The sequence below is a fragment of the Neovison vison genome, chromosome 8 (genome assembly GCF_020171115.1).
Source record: "Neovison vison isolate M4711 chromosome 8, ASM_NN_V1, whole genome shotgun sequence".
In the NCBI taxonomy this organism is placed as follows: domain Eukaryota; kingdom Metazoa; phylum Chordata; class Mammalia; order Carnivora; family Mustelidae; genus Neogale; species Neogale vison.
Window position 1 is genome coordinate 108,959,320 of NC_058098.1, and position 25,313 is coordinate 108,984,632.

The 25,313-nt window shown below is 42.6% G+C and overlaps 1 protein-coding gene across 3 annotated transcripts; it reads right to left on the reverse strand.

The window, feature by feature from the left end:
* Window positions 1–204: 204 nt before the first annotated feature.
* Window positions 205–21,315, reverse strand: MRPS5 (mitochondrial ribosomal protein S5). 3 transcript variants are annotated; one of them, XM_044261644.1, is made up of 12 exons: window positions 21,241–21,315; window positions 18,924–19,004; window positions 16,875–17,012; window positions 15,917–16,042; window positions 14,278–14,511; window positions 12,503–12,537; window positions 10,645–10,735; window positions 7,685–7,731; window positions 7,169–7,226; window positions 6,598–6,660; window positions 3,288–3,424; window positions 205–581 (listed from the first exon to the last, which is right to left on the reverse strand). In XM_044261644.1, exons 1-12 carry the CDS (start codon window positions 21,296–21,298, stop codon window positions 357–359), a joined length of 1,293 nt encoding a protein of 430 aa, XP_044117579.1. In that variant the 5' UTR covers window positions 21,299–21,315; the 3' UTR covers window positions 205–356. The 3 variants fall into 3 exon arrangements, with proteins under 3 accessions (XP_044117579.1, XP_044117581.1, XP_044117580.1); XM_044261646.1 differs by having other exon boundaries at window positions 21,245–21,287; XM_044261645.1 differs by lacking the exon at window positions 21,241–21,315 and adding an exon at window positions 20,924–20,978.
* Between the last annotated feature and the right edge of the window lie 3,998 nt (window positions 21,316–25,313).

Below are 25,313 nucleotides of genomic sequence, written 5' to 3' on the forward strand. Positions count from 1 at the left end.
ATCCCAGGGTCCTGAGATTGAGCCCCACATTGGGCTCCTAGCTCAGCAGGAATTCGGCTTCTCCCTCTCCTTCTGCCTGCCGCTGTGCCTGCTTGTGCTCTATCAAATAAATACAATCTTAAAAAATAAATAAATAAAGTAGCCTTGATACTATGTATGTACTGTTCTTTTGCAGTTCTTGGTAGATATCACATGCTCAATAAGTTAAAGCTATAGTTATTTATTATTTGTCAATAAAGAAGGTGGGCCTGTCCTTTAAAAGGAAAGTGACATTCCAAAATGTGAGCGGCTGAGCCTCCTCTAGGTGCTGGACAGTACCAGCTGCTGCAGCTGTACGATGCCAGAGGGAAGGAAGCTCAGGTAGCGGCTCTCTTTAAATTCGACCACACTGAGCGCTTCATTCCCTGTGTGGCCCGCACTTCTTGCCAGTCCAGTTTGGTGTCTGGAACCTCATCTTCCGGCTCAGGATCCTTTCTCAGGGCTCCCTGTGGGGAGGCCACCACGATGGGCAGAGGGCCACACTCCTCCCGGAATTCTACGACGTGGAGACTCTTCTTATCGGCCAGCTGTTGATGGGTTTCCTGGGCAAGACCAAATGGAGAATGCCAGGTTAGGTCTATGAGATGTATCTATAACTGAAAGAACAGGAATGTCCACAGACCACTTGGGGACTTGACATTTCAGAGGATTCTGGGTAATGTACCTTGCAGCTAAACGATGGGATCTAGAGTGGATGGCATCATCTCCCCACTCCCCACTGGAATGGAGGAAGGACCGTGGCCTCTGGTCTCTTGGCTTCTAAACCCCGCAATGATGTGTTGTGCCATGCCCAAAACTGAACTTGAATCTCATCAAGACCCTAGTTCTAGCCACTGTTTTATAGGACACGCAGGGAGAGACGACATTAAGAACCCACAAGTAGGGACGCCTGGGTGGCTCAGTTGGTTAAGCAGCTGCCTTCGGCTCAAGTCATGATCCCACCGTCCTGGGATCGAGTCCCACATCGGGCTCCTTGCTCTGCAGGGAGCCTGCTTCTCCCTCTGCCTCTGCCTGCCATTCTGTCTGCCTGTGCTTGCTCTCTCTCCCTCTCTCTGATAAATAAATAAAATCTTTAAAAAAAAAAAAAGTGTTAAAAGAACCCACAAGTATTTAGCAGCAGATTGGGAACCTATAGGACCAAAAAAAAAAAAAGGCAAGGAAAGAAAAAGAGGGAAACGTACAGGCTAGAAGTGACCTAAAAGACATGGCAAGAACCCATAATGTATACACCTTTTCTGTAAACTAACAAATTATGCAAAAAACTTTTTAACAAAATTAAACAAATGGATACATTACTATGAACACCACCCAGGTAAGTGAAGATGCTGTGAAGTTTTAGGTATAACAGCAGTGTAGGGTATTTCTCAATCTTTATCTTTTAGAAATACATACTGAAATATTTACAAATGCTACAAGGTGATGTCTGAGACCTGGTTCAAATGGGGGAGGTACCGAGAGCAAAGGTGGCCACAGCTACTAACTGCTGACATTGGGTGAGAAGGCCATGTGGACTCATTACAGACAGCAGCCACAGAAGTCCGGAAAAAGGCAAATAAATTTAGTAGATGGCTTACTGACAGCACATTAAAATGCCTGATATGTCCAACCTCATTTTCCAGACTCTATGGCCATCCTATACTGTTCTAATTCTATATAAGTTTGAAATTAGAAACATGAGCTATTTCATAGAAACAAAATAATTTAAATTAGTGGGTCTTACAATCAATGGCATATTGCTTAAACTGGTGACATTCTTTCTCTTTTTGAGTGGCACATAAAATAATGCAACATTTTATTTATGTATTATTTTTATTATTTTTGAGAGAGTGCATGTGCGTATGGGGAGATTGGAGAGATCCCAAGCAGCCTCTACCCTCAGCACAGAGCAATGTGGGGCTCGATCTCATGACCCTGAGATCTTGACCTGAGCCAAAATCAACATTCAGTCACTTAACTGACTGGGCAACCAAGGCACCCTAAATAATGCAACATTTTATAGTTGATGGCATTTTAGAAGAGATGATACATGGTGATCGTATCAGAAAATTCAAAGTACTAACATAAAACAAAAATATTACAGAGGCGCCTGGGTGGCTCAGTCTGTTAAGCATCTGCCTTCAGCTCACGTCGTGACCCCGGGTTCTGGGATCGAGCCCCCACATCGGGCTCTCTGCTCAGCAGGGAGACTTTCTCTCCCTCTGTCTCTGCCACTCCCCCCACTCGTGCACACACTCTCTCTCAAATAAATAAAGTCTTTAAAAAGAAACAAAAAAATTACATAAAAGAGCAGGTCCCTGATCATAAATATAATCTATCTAAAACCAATACCTTAGTTATATCAAACAAACCTCTAATGTGAAGTCTGAATTTAGAAGTGCTTTTGAAGCCTATTTTTGATAGTACCAACACACACACACAGCTGTTCAAAAAGGATCTTTTAACCAAAGCTTTTCTTCCAATTAATTTTCCTATTTTACACAGGGATATGTATAATTATTCCAAAGACCACGTTATTCAAAACGAGCTATCACACTTCCTAAGTATCAGGAAGACTATCAAAGTTGAATCTCTTGAACCTGGTTGTCTTTTCTGCTCACCCAGCTGCTAAGGTCTATCCATCCCTTCAAAGGACAGGCCATCCCCTGGAGCAGGTACGAGACCAAATGGGGAGCAGAGCGATTGTGCGCCTCGCCCAGGCTGAGGGAGGCAGGCTAGGTGGTAGCACAGGGCTCTCATCTCTTCAGAGAAATAACTTGGCATGTTAAGTTCATAGCTCCTTCTGACTCAGATGTCCGTCTGAATGACCCATGCAGCTAACGTGAAAACCGCTTGTGCTTCTCCGGAAGACAGCACTCTTGAGTGGACCGGCTTCACTCTAGTCCCAACTGAAAGGACTAAATCAGGAAACAGACTTTCTCTCTCTTCGTTACATTTCTATACTGTTAGAATTGTAGAACAAGCACAAATTCTTTTCACAATAAAACACAGACTATAATTACTGGCTTCTATAAATATTTCATTTCAAACTTTAAAATAGCCACGAGGTATTTTTTAAAAGGGTGATTTTCATGAACTCACTCTCCAATTGGATTAATTAAACAGATGCAGCCACAGGGAGCAAAGAATGCCCAAGCCCTCAGGCAGTAATGGGACAGCAACTCCAAGAGGTTCCCAGGACATCACGGTCCAAATGCCCACAACTGAAACACGAAGAAGAAATTCTGTTTCAGAGCCCAGGGAAGGGTTACCTGGCGGGAGAGCCCATGGAAGAGGCCCCGTGTGAGGTTGAGCATGTTGACAGACCCAGAGACCTTGGCATACATGTCTTTGATGCCAATGAGCCGGCAGATGGTGATGATGGCCCGATGGCAGCGGAGCCCATAGCCTAGAAAAGGAAAAACACCATCAGTCACCTTGATGCCTTTCACAAAGCTTTGGGCTCTGAGTTTGGGAGGCCCTGCTTCACATTCTGGCTTCATCACTTCTCTGGAAAACTTAATTCCATAATGGCACTGATTTAAATGAGATGTTATAAAGACTAAAGAAATAATATATATAAATCTCTTAAGCACGTGGGCAAAAATACCAGGGATGTTATAAAGATTAAGAATATAAACATTAGGGGCACCTGGGTGGCTCAGTGGGTTAAAGCCTCTGCCTTCGGCTCAGGTCATGATCCTAGGATTCTGGGATCGAGCCCCGCATCGGGCTCTCTGCTCAGCAGAGAGCCTGCTTCCTCCTCTCTCTCTCTGTCTGCCTCTCTGCCTACTTGTGATCTCTGTCTGTCAAATAAATAAATAAAATCTAAAAAAAAAAAAAGAATATAAACATTAAGTTCTTAACCCCCCCCATGCCTGAGTTGGCTAAGAACAGAGGAACACATCTGTTTTCACCCTCCTCAATTGCTCAGTTGCACTGAGATCTACTTCCTCTTCCTGGAAAAACGCCTCTCTTGGCTTTGGTAACACACCCTCTCCCCCTCCCCCCAAAACACAGCATCTTAATTGCTGTTTTCAGGCACTTCGTGGAACTTGCTTATCTGATGTTTCCTCTCAGTAGAATGTGGGCTCTGTGAGGACTAAAATAGTGTTTATTTCTACTGTATCCCCCGAGTCTAGATCAGTACCCAGCAAATGCAGGTAGCAGGGAGGGAAAGATACCCCAAGTTTAGACTCTAACATTTTGATTAGCCAAGACATGGAAACCAGCACATACATCCCTGCTTTAAGACAGAGGATCTACTCTGTGTTCCTGGCTTTCTAATTTCCAACTTGTAATGGTAATTCAATATATGTATGTAAAAACTATTTGGATATAAGGACCTAACACAGAACCGTGCTTTCTACTTGCAACAGTCAGTTCAATGTGGATCCCAGAGCTATGCCAGATCACGTGAAAACTAGAGACCTCAGAGGATAGCTAAGACAGGCAACAACAGGTGGTTTGCCCTTCTTTGTGGTGTTACATACACAGTCAGTTAAGCGTCTGCCTTCTGCTCAGGTCATGATCCCAGGGTCCTGAGACTGAAACCTGCATAGGGCTCCCTGCTCATTGGAAAGCCTGCTTCTCCCTCTCCCTCTCCCTCTCCTCCCCCTACCCGCCATGTTCCCTCTCTTGCTGTCTCTGTCAAATAAATAGATAAAATCTTTAAAAAAAAAAATTAACCCCAATGCACAGGGAACAGGTTCAACTATATAGAAACCTGAAAAACACAGCTTCAGGAGACAGGGAAGATTTAAAAAAACAACTTTAGCAATCAATTCAGCCATCCTTCAAAAATCTTTCAGATATAAATTTATCTATACTAACACTCTTCAACAGAAATAGGACATAAGCCATAAATGCAAGCCATCTATGGAATTTTAAAATTTTCTCATCAATGTATTTAAAAGAAGGAGGTAAAATTAATTTTAGTTAAATCTTTGATTAACCTAGGGGCACCTGGGTGACTCAGTGGGTTAAGCCTCTGCCATTGGCTCAGGTCATGATCTCAGGGTCCTGGGATTGAGCCCCACATAGGGCGCTCTGCTCAGCAGGGAGCCTGCTTCCCCCCCACCCTCTCTCTGCCCACCTGCCTCTCTGCCTACTTGTGATCTCTGTCAAATAAATTTAAAAAATATATATTTTTTAAATCTTCGATTAACCTACATCCCCAAACACTATCATTTTAACATGTCAATAGTAACTTTCAGTTATTTTACGTTCTTTTTTTTCATAATGAGCCTTTAAAATCTGTCTGATGTACACTTGGCAGCAGATCCCAGTAGCCACATTTCAAGGGCTCGACAGCCACTTGGGGTCCCAGCTACCACAGGAATAGTGCAAGTCGAAACGTTGATGTCAAAGTGTTTGACTCGGGACGCCTGGGTGGCGCAGTTGGTTGGACAACTGCCTTCGGCTCAGGGCGTGATCCTGGAGTCCCGGGATCGAGTCCCACATCAGGCTCCCAGCTCCATGGGGAGTCTGCTTCACTCTCTGACCTTCTCCTCGCTCATGCTCTTTCTCACTGTCTCTCTCTCAAATAAATAAATAAAATCTTTAAAAAAAAAAAAAAAGTGTTTGACTCAATACTTTTTCTAATAATAAAATAAAGGTTTTTACTGGGCAAACAAATGATTATGATTTTAAAGCAGAAGGCAAGTTGTCTTGTGCACAGTTAGTACTGTGATATTTTTTCTTCCTGATTTATTTCCACATACTAGAAGCTTTGACATGAAAAATTTAGATGTTTTATCTTTTTCTGACCCAAACTTTTTAAGATATATCTAGAGTATCATTTTAACTGTAGAACCACAGGTTAAATACAAATCCAAGTGCTCAAGAATTCTACACCCAGAGTCCACTGGGCATGACTGCCCCAGCTCCGTGACCCTGAACTCTGCCTGCCTGCCCTTCCAAAGGACAGGAAGGTCCACCTTGGCATCCCCAGAGCTTAGCATAGCACCCAGTTCAACCGATACTTGATGATGTGAGCAAATGACCAGAACCAAAGAAGATGTAAGAGTCCTCCAACTAATACCATCAATTATTCTCGAAGAGGAACTCATGTTCCAACTCATCCAAACCCAATGACTCACTCGGTTGCTCTTTCCCATTCAGAACATGCTCTTCCCACCTAGAATTCCCCTGGAACATGCCTGTGTTCATGTGAGCCTGAGTAGGTTGACTACTTTTATGTCCCTGAGAACCTCGGCCTGCTTAGATCTAATGTAGGCCTTTCCTTTTGGTGTTTTCAAAAAGGAGCTCAAAAGGGAGTTTCAAGGGGCGCCTGCGTGGCTCAGTGGGTTAAGCCGCTGCCTTTGGCTCAGGTTGTGGTCTCAGGGTCCTGGGATCGAGTCCCGCATCGGGCTCTCTGCTCAGCAGGGAGCCTGCTTCCCTCTCTCTCTCTCTGCCTGCCTCTCCGACTACTTGTGATTTCTCTCTGTCAAATAAATAAATAAAATCTTTAAAAAAAAAAAAAAGGGAGTTTCAAAAGGGGATCAAAAACAGAAGACAGGACGGATCTGGGATCATTTCTCTGCTTTATCTCTAACAAACTGTAAGAGTGTTTTTGGTTACCTCTAGGTTGTTTCTTCATCTTGATATGCGTCCTCTTAAATCTTAAAGAAATATCGTGGAATACTGGAGGATGAAAACATAAACATAAAAGGATTAGGCATACAGCTTTAAAGCCCTTACAAATAACACAGGGCAACTGCTACTACCCTAAGCGGCTGGCACACACTGGCCAAGGATGAGTGACAAAACTCTGATTTCGGGTGCCTGGGTGGCTCAGTGGGTTAATCCTCTGCCTTCAGCTCAGGTCAAGATCTCAGAGTGCTGGGATCGAGTCCCGCTTCGGGCTCTCTGCTCGGCAGGGAGCCTGCTTCCTCCTCTCTCTCTCTCTCTGCCTACTTGTGATCTCTGTCAAATAAATAAATAAAATCTTTAAAAAAAAAAAACAAAACTCTGACTTCACTCATTACTAACCTTCTCAGGGGAGAAAACTCGTTTCTGTATTTTACATAATTATTTGTACCAGGACACAATAACCAGCAGAGAAACACAAAGACAGCCATAGAGCTAAACTTCCACACTTAAGGAAACAAGTGTAACCCTGTAAGTATTATGAGAGAAGATCAGCACTCACTCGTGTGGTCTTCGTATCGTTCTATATAATGCAGATAGTGAACTGCCCTGTTCTTTGCCTGAAAGGAAGAAGGAAAATCATTTTCTTAAATCTATTGATGGAATTTACATTTCCTTAGAGATTTAAAAAAAAAAAAAACCTTCCAGAAAATGTTTTATTACAGAAAATTTCACGCTCACACAAAAATTTCATTATATACTTCGAGAAGCTGAGGATTTAATTTTAAGAATTTGTGACAATATCACTATCACACGTGAAAAAACATTAACAGTAATTCCTTAGTATTATTGAACATCCTGTCGGAGTTGCAACCTTCAGCTGTCTTGCAGTCACAAGTCTGCCAAAACCAATGCAAAAGAAAACAGGTGCTGTCACGGCTGCCTTTGAGGAGACCAGTAACTGATGACGGGAAGCCTCGGGAGAGGGTTCTTAATTTCTTTTTTTTTTTTTTTTTGTAGTTCTAATAGTGCCTAGCACACTGATCTTTTACTATCAACAAAAGAAAAATGTACATACTTTTCTGAAAGCATCCGCCCGCTCAGTGGCCTTCCCAACAGCAAAACCTTTATAAAAAAAAAAAAGGAAAAATATAAAAAAGGGCATAAATTTGGCACACAATGTCTTTCACCACATTTCAAGTGTCAGTACCTAAAATACTGCACACCACTGCATTTGTCTTCTGTCCACAGAAAACCCGTTATCCAAAACAAATGATAAAACATGAAGCTACAGATGGGCACCTGGCAGGCTCAGTCAGTAGAGCATGCGACTCTTCCTTCTCAGGGTTATGAGTTCGAGCCCCACACTGGGATTGTAGAGATTACTTAAATAAATGAAACTTAAAGCAAAAACATGAAGTTACAGAGATTCGCTTTTCTGTTTTGGGGCAATCTGGAAAGATCACATTTGAAATTATAAAATCCAAGGTTGGGTATATAACACTACCTTTTATAAATGTCTAGATAAAACTAAATACAATTTAAAAAACTAACCATGCTCTAAATTAATAAGATAGCTTTGAAGATTTTTAAAAATAGATTAAAATAACCAAAATTGTTGGGGAAAAACATACATTGGCTATAGAGTAGAAGGACAATGTCACTGGAACTTTTTTTTTTTTTCAAAGTAAGCTGTGTATTTTTAAGAAGTTGTTTTGTTTATTTGTCGGAGAGACAGCACAAGTAGGCAGAGGGGCAGGCAGAGGGAGAGGGAGAAACAGACTCCCTGCTGAGCAAGAAGCCCAATGCAGGACTCGATCCCAGGATCCTGCAATCATGACCTGAGCTGAAGGCAGGTGCTTCACGACTGAGTCATCTAGGTACCCCACTAGAACTTTCATATGCAATTCAGATTTTCAATTAACCAGGAAATAAAATCAATAATTCTAAGTCTGTGAATGCTTAGCCCTATAAAATGAGATTTAGGAGCGCCTGGGTGGCTCGGTGGGTTAAAGCCTCTGCCTTCAGCTCAGGTCATGATCTCAGGGTCCTGGGATCGAGCCCCGCATTGGGCGCTCTGCTCAGCAGGGAGCCTGCTTCCCTCTACCCCCCCAACCTGCTTCTCTACTTGCTTGTGATCTCTGTCAAGTAAATAAATAAATAAAAATAAAATAAAATGAGATTTATCACAATTTAACAGAAATGCTGCCATTATTTGCTATTACATTAATTATTTACTTTGAAGAATGTATTTTATTTTTAAATTATATATACAAAAGTAATATAAAGCAATACTGCTTTACGCAACCTTTTGGGAGGGCAATCCGGCAATACTTATCAACATTTAGAACACATCTAACTTTGAGGCAGCAATTTCACTGCAAGAAGCGTCCCTTGTTGATATACTGGGAAAAGTACAACAAATTACATATACAAGAAGCTCACTGGTTTTTCTAAGCGGTGAAAAATGGAAATAACACGGACATTCACCAAAAGGGAAAAGGTTACAATAATTATGTTTCTTCACCCAATAGAACACTATGCAGTCAGTACAAAGAATGAGAGGGAATCTGTTTATGCTCCTAGAGGAAGACCTCTGGGTATAATATTAAGCAAGGAAAGCAAGGTACAAAATTATGGATATACTCTGTAAATGTTTTTTAAAGGTAATTTTAAAAAAACGTTTTAAAAGGTAAATGGTGGGGCCCCTGGGTGGCTCAGTCGTTAAGCGTCTGCCTTCAGCACAGGTTATGATCCCAGGGTCCTGGGACCGAGCCCCTCATTGGGCTCCTTGCCCAGCGGAAAGCCTGCTTCTTCCTCTCTCACTGTGTCTCTCTCTGTCAAATAAATAAATAAAATCTTTAAAAAAAAAAAAAAAAAAAAGGTAGGGGCGCCTGGGTGGCTCAGTGGGTTAAAGCCTCTGCCTTCGTCTCAGGTCATGATCCCAGGGTCCTGGGATCGAGCCCCACATCGGGCTCTCTGCTCAGCAGGGAGCCTGCCTCCTCTTCTCTCTCTCTCTGCCTGCCTCTCTCCCTACTTGTGATCTGTCAAATAAATAAATAAATAAATATTTTTTTTTAAAAAAGGTAAATGGTGATACATGAATACAGAACTTCTGGAAGAAATAAAAGTAACTGTTAAGAGTGGTTTCTTTTGGCAACATAGTATTGCATAGATGACTTGTTATGACACTGTCAGTATGGGTTTAAATAGACAGTTTTCCAGTTTTCTTTCCTAACATACCCATGTATACACTTTAAAACCAGGTATTCACTGGGGAAATTTTACCAAAAAGTATAAAGAAGAAAGTTTAAATGATGCACAAACCTATGGACTAAACATTATTAACTTTAGGGGGATTATATTATACAATCTTCTGTGAAGTTTTTTCAGTTGCTTATTTTTACTTAGCATAATTTTATAAGTAATTCTCCATTACTCTTTAATGGCTACAGAAGATTACAATGTGTGGCTATGCTCTTTTTGTAACTATGCCCTTTTGTTAAACATTTAGTGGCTTTTCCCCCCTAATGTTTCACTATTATACATAACACAACAGTTTCTTTTTTCTTTTTTTTTTTTTTAAAGATTATTTATTTATCTATTTGACAGACAGAAATTACAAGTAGGCCGAGAAGCAGGCAGACAGAGAGGAGGAAGCAGACTCGCCACTGAGCAGAGCTCAATGCAGGGTTTGATCCCAGGACCCTGAGATCATGACCTGAGCCGAAGGCAGAGGCTTTAACCCACTGGAGCCACCCAGGTGCCCCAACACAACAGTTTCTTAAGTTTCTTAAGCCTTTTCAAATATCCATTGTTCTTCATGGAAAACGCAGGTAGAGGAAGATCTGTTCCTTCTTTTTCCTCTAAGGGGTTTTATGGGTTTGCCACAAGGTTTGTGGACCCAAGTCACTTAAAAGGTTTCATCTGTACAGAGAGTCAGGCAGCAGCAAGAACCCATGGACCCCAGAGCAGAGCCCAGGCCACACCTGTCTTCTGCCTCCACCACCAGCACCATGGCTATCACACCCCATTCACCTGCAGCTCCTCGGCCATTCCCCACGGCGACCAGGACACGGACTGATTTCTTTCTTCCCTCTTTTGCTGTCATATTGAAAACATTTCTTACCTAAAAGACAAAATGTTTCATATGTATAGCACCTTAAGAAAAATCTGGGGGAGCCTGGATAGCTCAGTCAGTAGAGCATGCAACTCTTGATCTCAGGGTTGTTGAGTTCAAGCCCCATCAATTTAAAAATAAAATAAAAAGGAAAAGAAAATTCGGAATTAAGGAACTAGAGTGACCTCCTTCCACACACACCCCCGTAGTGAGTAGCTACACCATCCTCCCAAGCCATGAGCACCAACAGCAAACTTTCTCAAAAGGAAACCTCTCTCTGCGCTATTTCTTCAGTGGTAAAATGGGAATAAGGCTTTCCCTTCCTATTTCATAGGGCAGTTAGAATGCTGGACTGAGAGCTTTTGAAGGAATTCAAAACTACAACTCTGTACAACAAAATTGTACACTATTTTAATGAACTTCACAAAGGAAAAGAGTTGCTGATTAAACTTTGAAAGAATTTATAACTGATTATAACTGATAATAACATATCCCAATTATCAGAGATGTTAGAATATGAGAATATACTCTTCTTAGAAATGAATGAAAATGCAGTACATAGAATTAGGGTAGGACTGGATCTCTGTATATGAAGGATTAGGCTCACCTGATAATACAGAATTTGGAAATACCTGCTTATTATGAACTACACGAAAATCTGTGTTTTATTTAGCTTGGTTATTTTGGTTTTTTGGTGTATTTAAAAGGCCAGGAATTATGAAACTGTTACTTCTAACTGCTTACATGGCAAGCCCTTTCCCATAAAAATAGCTTAAAGGAAAAGGGAGCTCCTGTTCACGTCCATGGATAATCCTACAGGAAATTATCCACATACAGAAGAATTTTCCAAGGGATTAACTTCCAAAAGGTATAAACTGGTACCGGAAGACAGAAAACGCTTGTAAATGTTATTTTAAATTACTGATAACAATGATACAATATACATATTTGATCACAAAATCAGTAAGTGGTTTTTCCATATGATATTTAATCCTGACCATGTACATGGTTCTAGCTCCAAGCGAAGCTCACTGTGAGGAAGTGCCCTGGAAAGAGTGATTGAAATTTACTTGATACAGGCTTCAGTTTCAAGGACCCACAAACAGCCAAGCAGATTGTGTCCTCATCAAGAGCTGGGTCCTCACAGCAACTCCAAGCTTTCTTCCCCTCCCCCATGGTTCCTCCCCTCTGCCCCCAATACCAAGTACCCCATACAGCTTGGTTAAGAATTCAAGGAGAGATTGCTCACCCTACTTTAGCTTTGAAGGAGGGCTTTAACAGTAATCTCCAAATTCTATTCTCCACAATACCACTGAGGTTGCCTGGTCATGGGACCACAACTGGTAGCCCCCAAAAAGGGCAGCAGTCAGGAGAGCCAGTATCAAGTAACTGCAATTAAAATGTCATCACTTCCTTATCCGGATCAACCCTGTGTCTCAGAAAAGTCATGCATCAAAGGCTTTTCCTCAGAGGACTGAATGGTCCTCTCGTGCAGGACCCAGATGGTGCAGTCCGTTAAATGTCCAGCTCCTGATTTCGGCTGAGGTCATGATCTCAGGGGCCTGAGATCAAGCCCTGCATTGGGCTCTAGGCTGGGCGTGGAGCCTACTTGAGATTCTCTCTCTACCTCTCCCTCCGGCCACCCCTATCCCTGACTCTCTTTTCCCGCCTCTCAAAAAGAAAAGACCCTTCCTGATGGTTCCTCTCGTGCTAGTCCCACTCCACCCACCCCAACTTCTCAAAGGCTCCACTGGGTATTTAATTCAGCATGCCTACCTCAAGAATCCTGGTATCAAAATCATCGTATGTTTCTGTAGAGAGAGAAGAAGCAGACACACAGATAAACGTGTCTATATGGTTAGTACATGAAAGTATTTTCAACCCAGGCACACCAACAATTTTTAAGTGAGAAAGAGCCTCAGATCTCTTGCTGCCACTCCCATGTCGTGCATCACCACCAGAGACTGCTCCAGCACTAAATTCATAAACTCCGTCACCCTCTCCGACAGCATCCCCTACCTCTCCAACTCTCTCTCTCAACCACTCTCATGGTGATGGCTCCCGGAGTGCCCCAGCACCTCCAGATTCTTGACCACTATCTTCCTTTCCCTCAAATCCCTCTGGTCTTCAGAGCCTCTGCCACTCAGCCAAGACACCACAAACCGTAGCTTCCACCAGAGCTTGCAAATGTCCTCAAATCCCTCACCTGCTTCCCTCTCCAACACACTATCCAGGCCAGAATCAATGCAACTGTCTGGCCACACCTGGCCTGCTGGGTGCTGCTGGAGAAGAGTCGAAGCACAGCACACACGTGGGCCACTAGAAATTCATGGTCTCCAACTCAATCAAGTTCTCCCTGCTGCCTGTTGGCCTTTTATGTCCTTTTAGGTCCCTTGCCACTCACCACAGCAGCCATTGCAAACTCTCTGTGTTCTTTTACTTTCACTAACTTCTTCCTATAGAAAATTTCAATCATACAAAAAATAAGAGAGAACAGCAAAATGAAATCTTACATACCCATTAGCCAGCTGCAACAATGATCAACTCAGCCAATCTTCTCTCAACTCTAATTTCTACTCCACTAGATAATTTTGAAGCCAGTCCTAGAGACCCTGCCTCTTCATCAAAAGACTCTGGTGGCCACGCTCACCCATGCGCCCATCCTACTTTCAGCAGACGACCCCACCTCCTCCTCACAGACTAAATGAAGCCACCAGACAGACAGCACTCAGACACCACGCCCCCAGCATGCACACGTTTCCACCACCAACAGCGCCCCTGAATCTGTAGTCACAAGTGAATCCATTTATCCATTCTGGATCTGGACCCTCAGTAGGGATTTAGTTACGGGTTTTTTTTCTCTCCAACCCACACCTTCATCCTCCCAACTGAAGCGTTGTTCCATTCTAAGCACATTCACCTGGATCTCTCCATCTCAACTTCTCCTCTCCTCTCTAAGCCAAACTTGAGAAAGTCGTCAAACTTTTTTATCTATTACTTCATCTTCTACTCGTTGACAAGAGTTTTTTAGATGATTTTACTTCTTTACATATTTAGGATGGGGCGAGGGGTGGGGAGGACTCCCTTTTCTAATTCGGCCTGCTAAGTATTATCAATTTTTATTTTATGTATACTTTTATAAAGCTGAAAGACAACTATCTAGTCTATCTCCTGTTAACAAAACAGCACTCCCAAGCCATGTTGCTCCACAGGTACCCCATGAGCAAACCCATGTTTGGGGAACTGCACCCTACACATGGCTTGTATAGACCCAAAAGGCTTAGTACCACATTCAAGGCTCTGAGAAGTCACACAGTAAGGATGCCACACAAGTACTTTGCTTCCCATGTGTCGAATACCTCTTGGTTGTGGGCCTCTAATGTTCCATAAAATACAACTAAATAATAATGTGAAGTTATTTCGGTAATGCTCAAATCCCTTCTTGGGAAAAAGCAATCTAAACAGACAAATAAATAAAATCTTATTAAGGAATTCTAGAACTGTAAGTACTCTCTCTATCACAAAGGAAAGCAACACCAGGACTCTGCTACCTCCATTGGGACCAGGGTCAGGAGGGCCAAGACTGACGCCTCCCCAGGTGTTTCCGCTCCATCCTCGCTCGCGTTTAACCTTCATCTTCCTCTTCCGGTCCCATTCTTCCCTCTGCTGGACCAGATCAGCCTCTACCTTCTCCTGCTCTTCCTTGCTTCTTTGGGAAATGGTCTGCACAGCTCCCTGTCTCATAAGAGGGGCATTCAGACCAGGCCATAAGAAGCCACGACGCCCTGAAGGTTTAAAAAAATACATTAATAAGAATTTTTTAAAATCATCCATTTCTTAAATGTTAAGCTGGCAGGCAACGTGTGTACAGATGATGACACTGCTGGATGGAGCTTAAACTAACGATCACCTGGCAGGCCACTCAGCACGGTCTATTAAAATTTTAAGTGTACCTACCCCATAACTAGTAATTCTACTTCATGATGTTACCTAGAGAAACACTCCTGTGCAAGTACGAGGCATAAGTGTGCTTGGACAAGGAGGACCACTTAAGTGTTATTTGTAAAGGCAAAGAGTGGAAACATTCTATTGCTGTACAGCAACACTGGACTGGTTAAATGAACTACAGCATGAAATATTCTGCACTAAATTGAAAGAATAAGGTAGCTATATAGGTTCTGATATGGAACAATTTCCAAGACCTATTACCAAGTGAAAAAAGTAAACCATAAGCTAGTTCATACCATGACATAATTCAATTTTTTTAAAGAAAATATGTGTTTAATCTCTTAGAGTATTTATATATATAAAAACATTTTAGAAAGTCAGAAGGAAACACATCAAAATGAGATCAATGCCTTGCTTGGGGGCAGCAACTGGGATTGGAAGAGAGAGAAAGGGCATCAAGGGGACTTTAGATTTCTCTATAATCTTTGAATTTTTTACTGAGAAGGTATACATAATGAGACTGTTGTAACTTTTAGAAATGCTAAAAAATAAGATACAAGGTGAGTCATTAGAGAAAAAGATTCAAGTAGACAAGCAAGTGCAGTAAATGCTATTTTCTTTATGCCTGGAAGCCTATTACAATTAAAGATAATTTGCCAGCCCCCACAGCACAAAATATCGATTCACGTACACTGTACTATTTTTACTCTTCAAAAAAACACACGTATAAATGACCATGTGTTCCAGGGGTTGGCAAATTAAGGCCCTAGGGCCAAACCCTGCCCACCATTTGTTTTTGTCAAGTTTTACTAGAATGCAGCCATCCTGGTTTGACCATGTATTATCTGACCTGTCTTTGAGCTCCCAAGGCAGAGCTGGATAGTAGGAACAGAGTCCATGTGGCTCACTAAAGCTATAAAGATTTACTAACTGGCTCTTTAGAGAAAGACTGCCAACTCTCTCAGTGAATCATAAGCTCCTTGAGAGCAGTGACTGTCACAGAAGATGCGACACAATGGCACTTAAAGCTTGTTGAATGAAAAACTGAATGAATTCCTTTCCACGGGATTTTCTTCCCCCCAGAATCATGGGACATTAAGTGAGCCATGTGGTTGAACTCTAAAACTACAGACCCTAATGCCCTTCCTGAAAAATGTGCGAGGCTTCTAGACTATAAAAACTCTCTATAAAACTAGGAGGGAAACCTTAAAAAGCAATTAGGTTTATTATAAATAAGCTTACCTTCACCAATAACCTGACCCCTGTTCAAATCCTTTCTTCTCTTTTTCTTAGTTCTTTTGCCTCTTCCTTTTCTTGCTCCTGCTCCAGTCTCTGCTAAAGCGCCTTTCCAAAGCTCATCTGCTGTCACTATAATGAAACAGGTTTTTTTGTTTTTTAATTACCAAGCAATGATCGATGGTCCTCTACTGAATGAAAAAGGCCAGAAGAGGCCAGCTTCACTTGTATCACTGTGATACAAGTGGTGATCTTCTTTTTGATTTTCTGTATTTACCAAATAATCTAAAATGAATTGGCTTTATAATCCTAATTTCTTTTTTTTTTAAACAGAGACTGTTTTTTTTTTAAGTCATCTCTACACAAGGCTCAAACTCACAACTCCAAAATCAAGAGCTGCATGCTCCACCAAATGAGTGGACCAGGCGCCCCAATTCTTTTTATTTTCCCCCAATTCTAATTTCTTTTAATTTGCCAATGCTGAGTTCTGAAATCAATCTCCATTTATTACAAGCTAATTTCGGTTCAGATTGGACTATTTCAAACACCACTGCAAACAGGAACAGTATTAGTAACACAATGTCTACTGAAAATTAACTTTTCCTGATTTGTACTCTCTCCTCTACCAAAGTGCAACTGAAAACAGACCTGAAGTACATTCTTGTTGTGAATCTAAATCAGCAGGGATTTGGGCCACAATTCAATACTCTAGGTCTCAGGTGCCCCAAACGAGGGGATTAAACTAGTGCTCCCCAAGTACAGTACAAATACAGTTAGTAGTACGTGAGATAATTCTAGGAGGTACACTAAGGAATATTTTTATTTCAAGAGCACATCATATACTAATTTTTTAAGTGTTAATTCATTAAAGGAAGAAGAGGAAAAAGAAAAAAATTAAGATACAAAAAAGCACCTTTTATTTTCCTGTTTCACGAAATGAGAGGTTTGTGGCCAGTCTACGTACGTTTAGTGAAGAAACTATAGGCTCTATACTGTTGGCCCATCAAATCACTGGGAGAAGAAATACAGCACTGTGTCTGTAGTGCACGGCTCAAGCCAATGAAATGATGAATGTCTCTGGTTCCTGGAGACGACAGAGGGCCTATAGGTAGATGGAATAAAACTCCAAGTTAGATGCCCATGCCTGTGGAAAAATATTGCCAGCACCAAATAATTAATTGTACCTGACACAAATAAGTCACATGTACCTGAACATTTAAGGGCCCTATTTTTTAAAGATTTTATTTATTTATTTGACAGTTGGAGATCACAAGTAGGCAGAGAGGCAGGCAGAGACAGAGAGGGGGAAGCAGGCTCCCTGCTGAGCAGAGAGCCCCACGCAGGGCTCAATCCCAGGACCCTGAGATCATGACCTGAGCTGAAGGCAGAGTCTTTAACCCTCTGAGCCTCCCAGGCACCCCTTAAGAGTCATATTTTGAGGACAGCCTTTCTTTAAAAAATAATCATATTTAGACTGCTGAGCTAACTGCTGATCCTAGTTAGAGAAGTGAGAGTTCATCCACATGATGGATGCAGCTGTCTAAAGAAGTAGATCTGTCCTTACCTGGGTACCCACGGCACTATGTTGCCCTGACAACCCCATGATCAGCACTGTCTACTCTGGGCAAGTAGTGACCTCTGTTATATTCAGCAGGCAATGTACCTGCGTGGAAAGACCTGTAAATGGCCTGGTTAGAAGAGCACAGTGCCAAACAGGAGAGCACCCTACCCTTCATGCTGAAAAAACAAGGAAGGGACACAAATACACTTTACAGACTAATTTCAGAAGCATATATAAGAAATTGGTCACAGCAGTTGCCTTGGGGGAAGAAAACTGATGTGTCCGTGGTTAGTGGGAGAGATTTGCTTTTTTTGTTTTTTTGGAATTTCTCTAACCATATGCATGTTTCACACATGAAGACGTTTTCAAACAGCCATGTCCTAGAGGCAGCCGTTTGACCAAGTCCATGGGTGATAGTGTCCTGTGAGGGAGATGGCAGGTGACAGGAATCAGGGAAATGGGAATGTTGATTACAAAAATAGTACACACACTCCAGCTTTGTCTTTCATTGGATAATCAAGTCACTGTGAAAAAAATGAGAGGGGGATTAAAACAGCCCTGGAGAGAATAAAGTTGATTTAGGGGCACTGGACTTGAATAGAAAGCCAAAGAGTGACAGCAGCTGTTTCACGTCTGTGAGAAGTGAGGCCAGTCTGTGGCCTTCCTCATAGAAGCCTTCTGCAGACCATCTATCAGCTCAGGCTGGAGATACTGCCTGGCTTACAGCAGAGGACAGAGTCAGTAGCTTATGAATAAGTAAGTCACCCAAATAAAGGGAAGAGCTCAGGTAAGCACATTCTTCTGGACCCCTCAAGCACGGCATGAAGTTATCTCAACAAGTGGGGTTAACAAGATAAAAGGGAGTTAAGACTAAAAGTAAAGTTCCAGAAGGTCTAGGACACAATGAGATTTCAATTCTGCCCTAACCATAGGAAAAGGCATTTCACTGACCACAAGTACAACATGGGCTCAGCAAAGGTTGGCTTCCTTCCCTTCTGGAGAGTGACTAAAGAGAGGATCCTGCGCTATGTCAGTGTAGCAGTAAAGCCTCTGTACAGACACAGCTTTACTAGGAGGCATCGCAGTATCCAGACAGCTCTAGACCTAGTCTTGCCACTTACTGGCTGTGTGATCTGAGCGAGTCTCTTAGCCTCTCAGAGACTCACTCGTCATCTGCAAAATGGAAACAAAACCCCCTCATAAAAACTGGTGAGAATTAACCAATATAACATGTTACAAGCCTGACACACAGTAATTACTCCAAAAATCACAGCTATTATTTTTTAAAGCCCTGAAATATAACAACTATAATCATATAAAACTTGAAAACTACTCCAGGCCTTATGCACTTCCATTATAAAAAATGTGCTTTGTTCATTTACATTTATTCCTACATAAAGTACTCTAGCATTAGATCTTGTAAGAAAAGGCAGTTGGATAAACCAATCTCACCATTGCTGAGAACGGTCTTCACTGCCAAAATGGAAGCTGCTGGAAAGGTATTTCGGTAAAGCTGTCTGGACCATATGTGACCTGTAAATTTTTTAAAAATTCTTTTAAAATACATTTCTACATTAAAAAGAACATTTGTAAAAAATATTTTATTTATTTATTTGACAGACAGAGATCACAAGTAGGCAGAGAGGCAGGCAGAGAGATGGGAGGTGGGGGATACAGGCTCCCTGCTGAGCCAAAAGCCCCATGTGGGGCTCAATCCCAGGACCTTGGGATCATGACCTGAGCCAAAGGCAGAGGCTTTAACCCACTGAGCCACCCAGGCACCCCTAAAGAGAACATTTTTAACACCCAAAGAATATTGATATCTATAGAATAATTGAACCAAGAGAAGTAAATGAATCATTTTTGGATCCCATGACCACTTGAACATTACATCGTATCTTCTCCTTCATGCTGACATCTAACCAGTTACCAAGCCCTATAAATTGTCCTCAAATATCCATCAGCTGCACCCCCTCCCACTCTCTCACTGCCCTTTCTTTGCTCAGGCGCCATCCAATGGCCACAAGATAACAGTCCCCTAGCAGGTCTTACTGCTCCCCCTCTAATTCCCCATCTGTTACCAGGCAGGCCTTTCTAAAATAACACGCTTGGTCACTTCCCAGGCCCGATTTATCATTCTTTGGCTCCCTACTGCCTGCAGAACAAAGTCAAAACTCCTCCACATGGCATACAGGACTACAACGTGGCCCCAACCTTCCACATCAGCCTCATCTGTCACCATAGTCCCCTCCACCCTCTTTCACTACACCAGACTTGTAGTCATTCTTGAACACACTCTGCTCTTCAATCCCGTTGTGTCTCTGACATGCTCTCCTGAAACACCACCTACAACATCAATGAATCTTGACAACCTATGTTAAGTAAAAGAAGCCAATCACAAAAGGATACATGGATACATGAAATATCCAGAACATGGGAACTATAGAGAGAGAAAGATAAGTGGTTGACCAGTGCTGGGGGCAATGAAAAACTTGGGGGATGAGAGCCGAAGGATATACTTCAATGAAAATGTTCTAAAATTTGGTTATACAGTGATGGTTGTATTTATAAATGGTTGTTTTTTAAATATACTAAAAACCACTGAATTGTACACTTTAAGAGAATTGTAGTGTGTAAATTACATCTCGATAAAGCTGCTACCAAAAGAGAAGTGTATAATATACCAGAAAAAGGGGTAGGTAAAAAAAATAAATAAATAACAAGAAAACAAACTAGACTCTGGATCCAAGTGGTATGGGTACAAAAACCTGACCCCCTCCCCGTGTAACCTTAAACACATTTCTCAACCTCTGTGTCTTGATTCCCTCATCTTTATAATGGAAATAATGAAGGCATCTGTCCCACAAAGGCACTGTGAAGAGGAAGTGAGGAAGAGCATAAACAGCTTAAGATAATCCCAGGAACACAGTAAGGGCTCACGAAGGAAAGCTACAAATGCCATAGATCTTATTTGAACGGAGCCTTGAAATAGTAGGAAGTGGTCAAAATATGGTACAGAAGTAAAGAATGTTCAGGGCAGATTTTCTGCCAAATGATTTCTGGTTAAATTTCCAAAAAAAAATGAGTTACAAAAAAAAAAAACAAAACACTCCGGTTTTTAGAGGTCTTTTGGGTTTCGGAATTACGAATGCTGGGTTGTGGATTTACAATAAAATAGAAGGAAGAAACAAGGCCAAATCGATCATGAAACATAGGGTAACACAGAGCAGACTGCCCCTCCGCAGGCTGCAAACCACCAAAGGTGGGAGAGGACAATTTAACAGCAAAACCTAGACATTCAAAACATCCTTCTTTTCAATAAGGACACTGACCAGCCCGGAATCTAAAATGACTGATACTAACCTTATCCGACTCAAGCTGGAGGACTGCCTCCACCTGCCTCGAACCCCCACATCGACATCTCCAAGTGAACCCATCACCAAATGAATTACCATCACGCCCGACGGAAAGGCGATGCTTGCTTCCCAGTTCCCCGCGCCTCTTAGCCAAGCACGCACTAGCAGTTTGGTGAATTGGAAGGAGACTTGGGCGGCGTCCCGTTCACCCTCACTTTACAGAGCCCTGCGATCCAGAGAAGGCGCGGAAGCGCGCAAGGTCACACAGCGGCTCTGGAAGGGACGGGAGCCGAGCATGACAGGTCCAGGGGCCAGGTTCTGTCGCTCCTTTCTGCCCGTGCATCTGCAGTCTGCGGGAAAGCCCAGGTTCCCGACCCCGCTCAGAGCCCCTCTCCCAGCATCCCGGCTCTCACCCGCCTGCAAGCCACACAACGTAGGGAGACAGCCTGCGGCTCGCACCGCCGCCGCCATAATGAAGCCCTGCGAGCGCCTTCGCCCGGACCGCCTTCTCCACTGCCTGTCGCGACTGCAACTCCCGAAAGGCTGGCCACAACCTGCGGCTGAATTCCCGAGGCCAGAGGGCCGTGCCACCGCGCAGACTGAGGTGGGGGGGGGTGCGAGGGGGGTGTCTCTACCGGCAACATGAGAGAGTGAGTCCGGCGCAGCCGCGGACAGCCCCCCCTGGGGGGGTCCTCGCGTTAGGACCCGGGGGCGGGGCTTGGGCTGGCCTCCAGTGAAGCCGCGGCTGGTTTACAGTGAACGCTGCTGGGGACAGACGCGAGTGACCAGACGGAAAGCTTGCGGACTCTTCGGTTCCGTGAGGGCCTCCTAGGGCTGACAGGAGCTGGGGCTGCGGACCGTCTGCGACAAGAAGTGCGAGGTACAGACGAGCACGAAAAGGGTCTAAAGCTGCAAGGGGTGATGTCTCGAGAAGGTTTAGAGTAGGTAAAACAGACAAGAAGTATAAAGTTCATACCCAACTCTGGTAAAGCTCTGACGTGTTTACAGTTATTACGCACCCTGGATTTCACACGCATTTATGGTTTCTTCCGATTCTTACGTTTGGTCACACACTCATATCCCAGGCCTACGGCTGCGGTGTTTTCACCTGCCCCGCTCATGGCTTCACTGCATCTGGGTCTGCCCGGATTGCCCAAATATGTGGATGGAGAAAAGATACGGATTTTTTTTTAATTACTTTTATTAACATAATGTACTATTAGCCCCGGGGTACAGGTCTGTGTATCGTCAGGCTTACACACTTCACAGCACTCACCATAGCACATACCCTCCCCAATGTCCATAACCCAGCCATCGTCTCCTGACCCCCTAACCTCCCAGCAACTCTGTTTGTTTCATGAGATTAAGAGTCTCTTAGGGTTTGTCTCCCTCCCCATCCCATCTTGTTTCATTTATTCCCTTCCGCACCCCCCAAATCCCCTACTTTGCTTCTCAAATTCCTCATATCAGGGAGATCATATGATAATTGTCTTTCTCTGATTGACTTATTTCGCTAAGCATGATACCCTCTAGTTCCATCCACGTTGTGGCAAATGGCAAGATTTCGTTTCTTTTGATGGCTGCCTGGTATTCCATTGTGTATTTATATACCACTAGTTCTTTATCCATTCATCTGTTGAGGGACAATCAAGGTTCTTTCCATAGTTTGGCTATTGTGGACATTGCTGCTATAAACATTCAGGTACACGTACCCCTTCGGATCACTACATTTGTATCTTTGAGTTAAATACACAGTAGTGCAATTGCTGGGTGGTAGGGTAGCTCTATTTTCAACTTTTTGAGGAACTTCTAGACTGTTTTCCAGAGTGACTACACCAGAAAGGAGGTTTCCCCTTTCTCTATATCCTCACCAGCATCTGTTGTTTCCTGACTTGTTAATTTTAGCCATTCTGACTGGCATGAGGTGGTATCTCATTGTGGTTTTGATTTGTATTTCCCTGATGCTGAGTGATGTGGAGCACTTTTTGATGTGTCCGTTGGCCATCTGGATGTCTTCTTTGCAGAAGTGTCTGTTCATGTCTTCCGCCCATTTCTTCATTGGATTATTTGTTCTTTGGGTGTTGAGTTTAAAAAGTTCTTTACAGGGGCGCCTGGGTGGCTCAGTGGGTTAAGCCGCTGCCTTCGGCTCAGGTCATGATCTCAGGGTCCTGGGATCGAGCCCCGCATCGGGCTCTCTGCTCAGCGGGGAGCCTACTTCCTCCTCTCTCTCTGTCTGCCTCTCTGCCTACTTGTGATCTCTGTCTGTCAAATAAATAAATAAAATCTTTAAAAAAAAAAAAAAAGTTCTTTACAGATTTTGGATACTAGCCCTTTATCTGATATGTCATTTGCAAATATCGTCTCCCATTCTGTCAGTTGTCTTTTGGTATGGTTGACTGTTTCCTTTGCTATGCAGAAGCCTCTGATCTTGATAAAGCCCCAATAAGGATATGGACTTCTTTTAAGAAGTCAGTACTCCTGCTCAGCCAGACCTCCCAATTTTCAAATTTAGTACAAAAATTTTCAAACATACAGAAAAACAAAAATAGTGACAAGTTAGATTCCAAAAATTAAGATTGACTTGGTCACTTCATCCATTTCTTTTTCTTTGCTGAGTTAGACAACCTATTTCACCCCTATTTTATGATGCATCCCTTTTTTAGTAGACTTCTAACATATCAAGTTGGCTAAATTAAAAGAGATTGATCCCACTCAGTGCTGACAGGAATTTGGGTAAGAGGCATTCAGACAGTGGATTGAAGAAGGAAAATTACTGCTCAGTTAAAATCATAATGGTAGGATTACTGCAAAGATGGTCCCAACAATTCTTTCTCTGTCTCTAACTTACATGTTATTTCTCTCATCAAGAAGTGAAGTTTAGGGGCACATGGGTGGCTCAGTCGTTCAGGGTCTGCCTTCAGCTCAGGTCATGATCCCAGGATCCTGGGATCAAGCCCCACTTCAGGCTCCCTAGTCAGTGGGAAGCCTGTTTCTCCCTCTCCCCCTCCCCCGCTTGTGTTCCCTCTCTCACTGTGTCTTTCTTTGTCAAATAAATAAATAAGATCTTTTAAAAAAGATTGTGCTTAGATGGCACAGTTGTTGTAGCATCCAACTCTTGATTACTGCTCAGGTCATGATCTCAGGGTCTTGAGATATAGATCAAGACCCTGTTGTAGTCTCCACTCAGTGTGGAATCTGCTTAAGACTCTTTCTCCCTCTACCTTTACCCTCCTCTAAAAATAAGTAAATAGATCTTTAAAAAAAAAAAAGTGAAGTTTATTTCCCCTTCCTTGAATCTGGACTGGACTTATCACTTGCTTTGACCAATAGAAAGTGGTGGAGGCCTCATCAGATTTGAGAAGGCAGAAGAGAGCATCAGTGAACTAGAACATAGAACTAGAACATAGAACTAGAACATCAGTGTTCTAGATCAATAAAAATTATACAGTCCAAAGAACAGAGAGAGAGAAAGAAAATGAAGGATAAGTAATGGAGCTTCATAAACATTCCAATACATATGTAATGGGAATTTCCAAAGGCAGAAAAAAATATCTGAAGACTTCATTGGAAAGCTATCGGTGTTCTGGGACTTCTAGCAAAGCCAGAAGAGGACTGGCCGCTTCCACGTTCATCCCCTAGGTATCCAGCTACCATGTAAAGAAATGTAGTTCAGCCTAGCCAAGTTGACATTTTAAAGCCATTACAGTCTATTCCATGTCAACTTGACACCCACACACTTTACAGGAACTATTATAAAAGAACTCTATAAGAACCCTTATTCAAAAAGTGTGTTGTCCTTACCATACATAGTGTCCTGGTAAAGTTGTAAGAACCAACGGCATCTTTAACTTAAAATTAGCAAAACTTCTGGAAACACTTTAGCAGCCTGACCATAAGGCTAGCCCTTATGGCCAGAAGCCCTGATGGCTATATGGGTCACTCCCTTGGGGATACAATATTATCCCCCTAAAAACTGATAACTGGAAGGCCCATTTATTTAGAGATTCTACTGCCAATACTAGACTCTGCCCTGCTGCATGCAGACATGGCAAAATAGTGCAGGAGATTCTTGTACTATACCCAGTTTTAGCATCAACAGGTCAACACTGTCTTTCCACAGCATCTTCCTAAATAGCCTCTTTGTGCTCTTCAACCATGAGGTTTTATCTATAAGAAGAGACATCAGAGAAAACTGCTCTTGAGCTTCATTGTATGGGACTTTATCAGGTACTGTTAACAAAAAATACAGCAGTGAAACCAGAGTCAATTCTTCCGTACGTATTTCACAACTAAAGAAGAAATTCTTCCAAAAGTAGATGTGGTACAACTAGAAGCCTCCTCTGGTAAAGGAGTTCAGACAAGATTCTCCAAGATACTCTAGAAGCAGATGATGTTCAGAAGTATATAGCTGACCAAAGACCTCTGGAAGAAATAGCTGACCTCAGATAATGAATAGCTTCTGCCCAAGATGTCAGACTGAGACTTC

Bases quoted from the DNA above. Each gene is read 5' to 3' on its own strand.
- MRPS5 (XM_044261644.1), bottom strand. From the start codon at position 21,298: ATGGCGGCGGCGGTGCGAGCCGCAGGCTGTCTCCCTACGTTGTGTGGC. The intron at 19,005-21,240 runs GTGAGAGCCGGG...AAAAATTTACAG, and splicing joins GTTGTGTGGCTTGCAGGCGG to GTCACATATGGTCCAGACAG. The intron at 582-3,287 runs GTAACCCTTCCC...GGTCTTGCCCAG, and splicing joins TCCATGGGCTCTCCCGCCAG to GAAACCCATCAACAGCTGGC.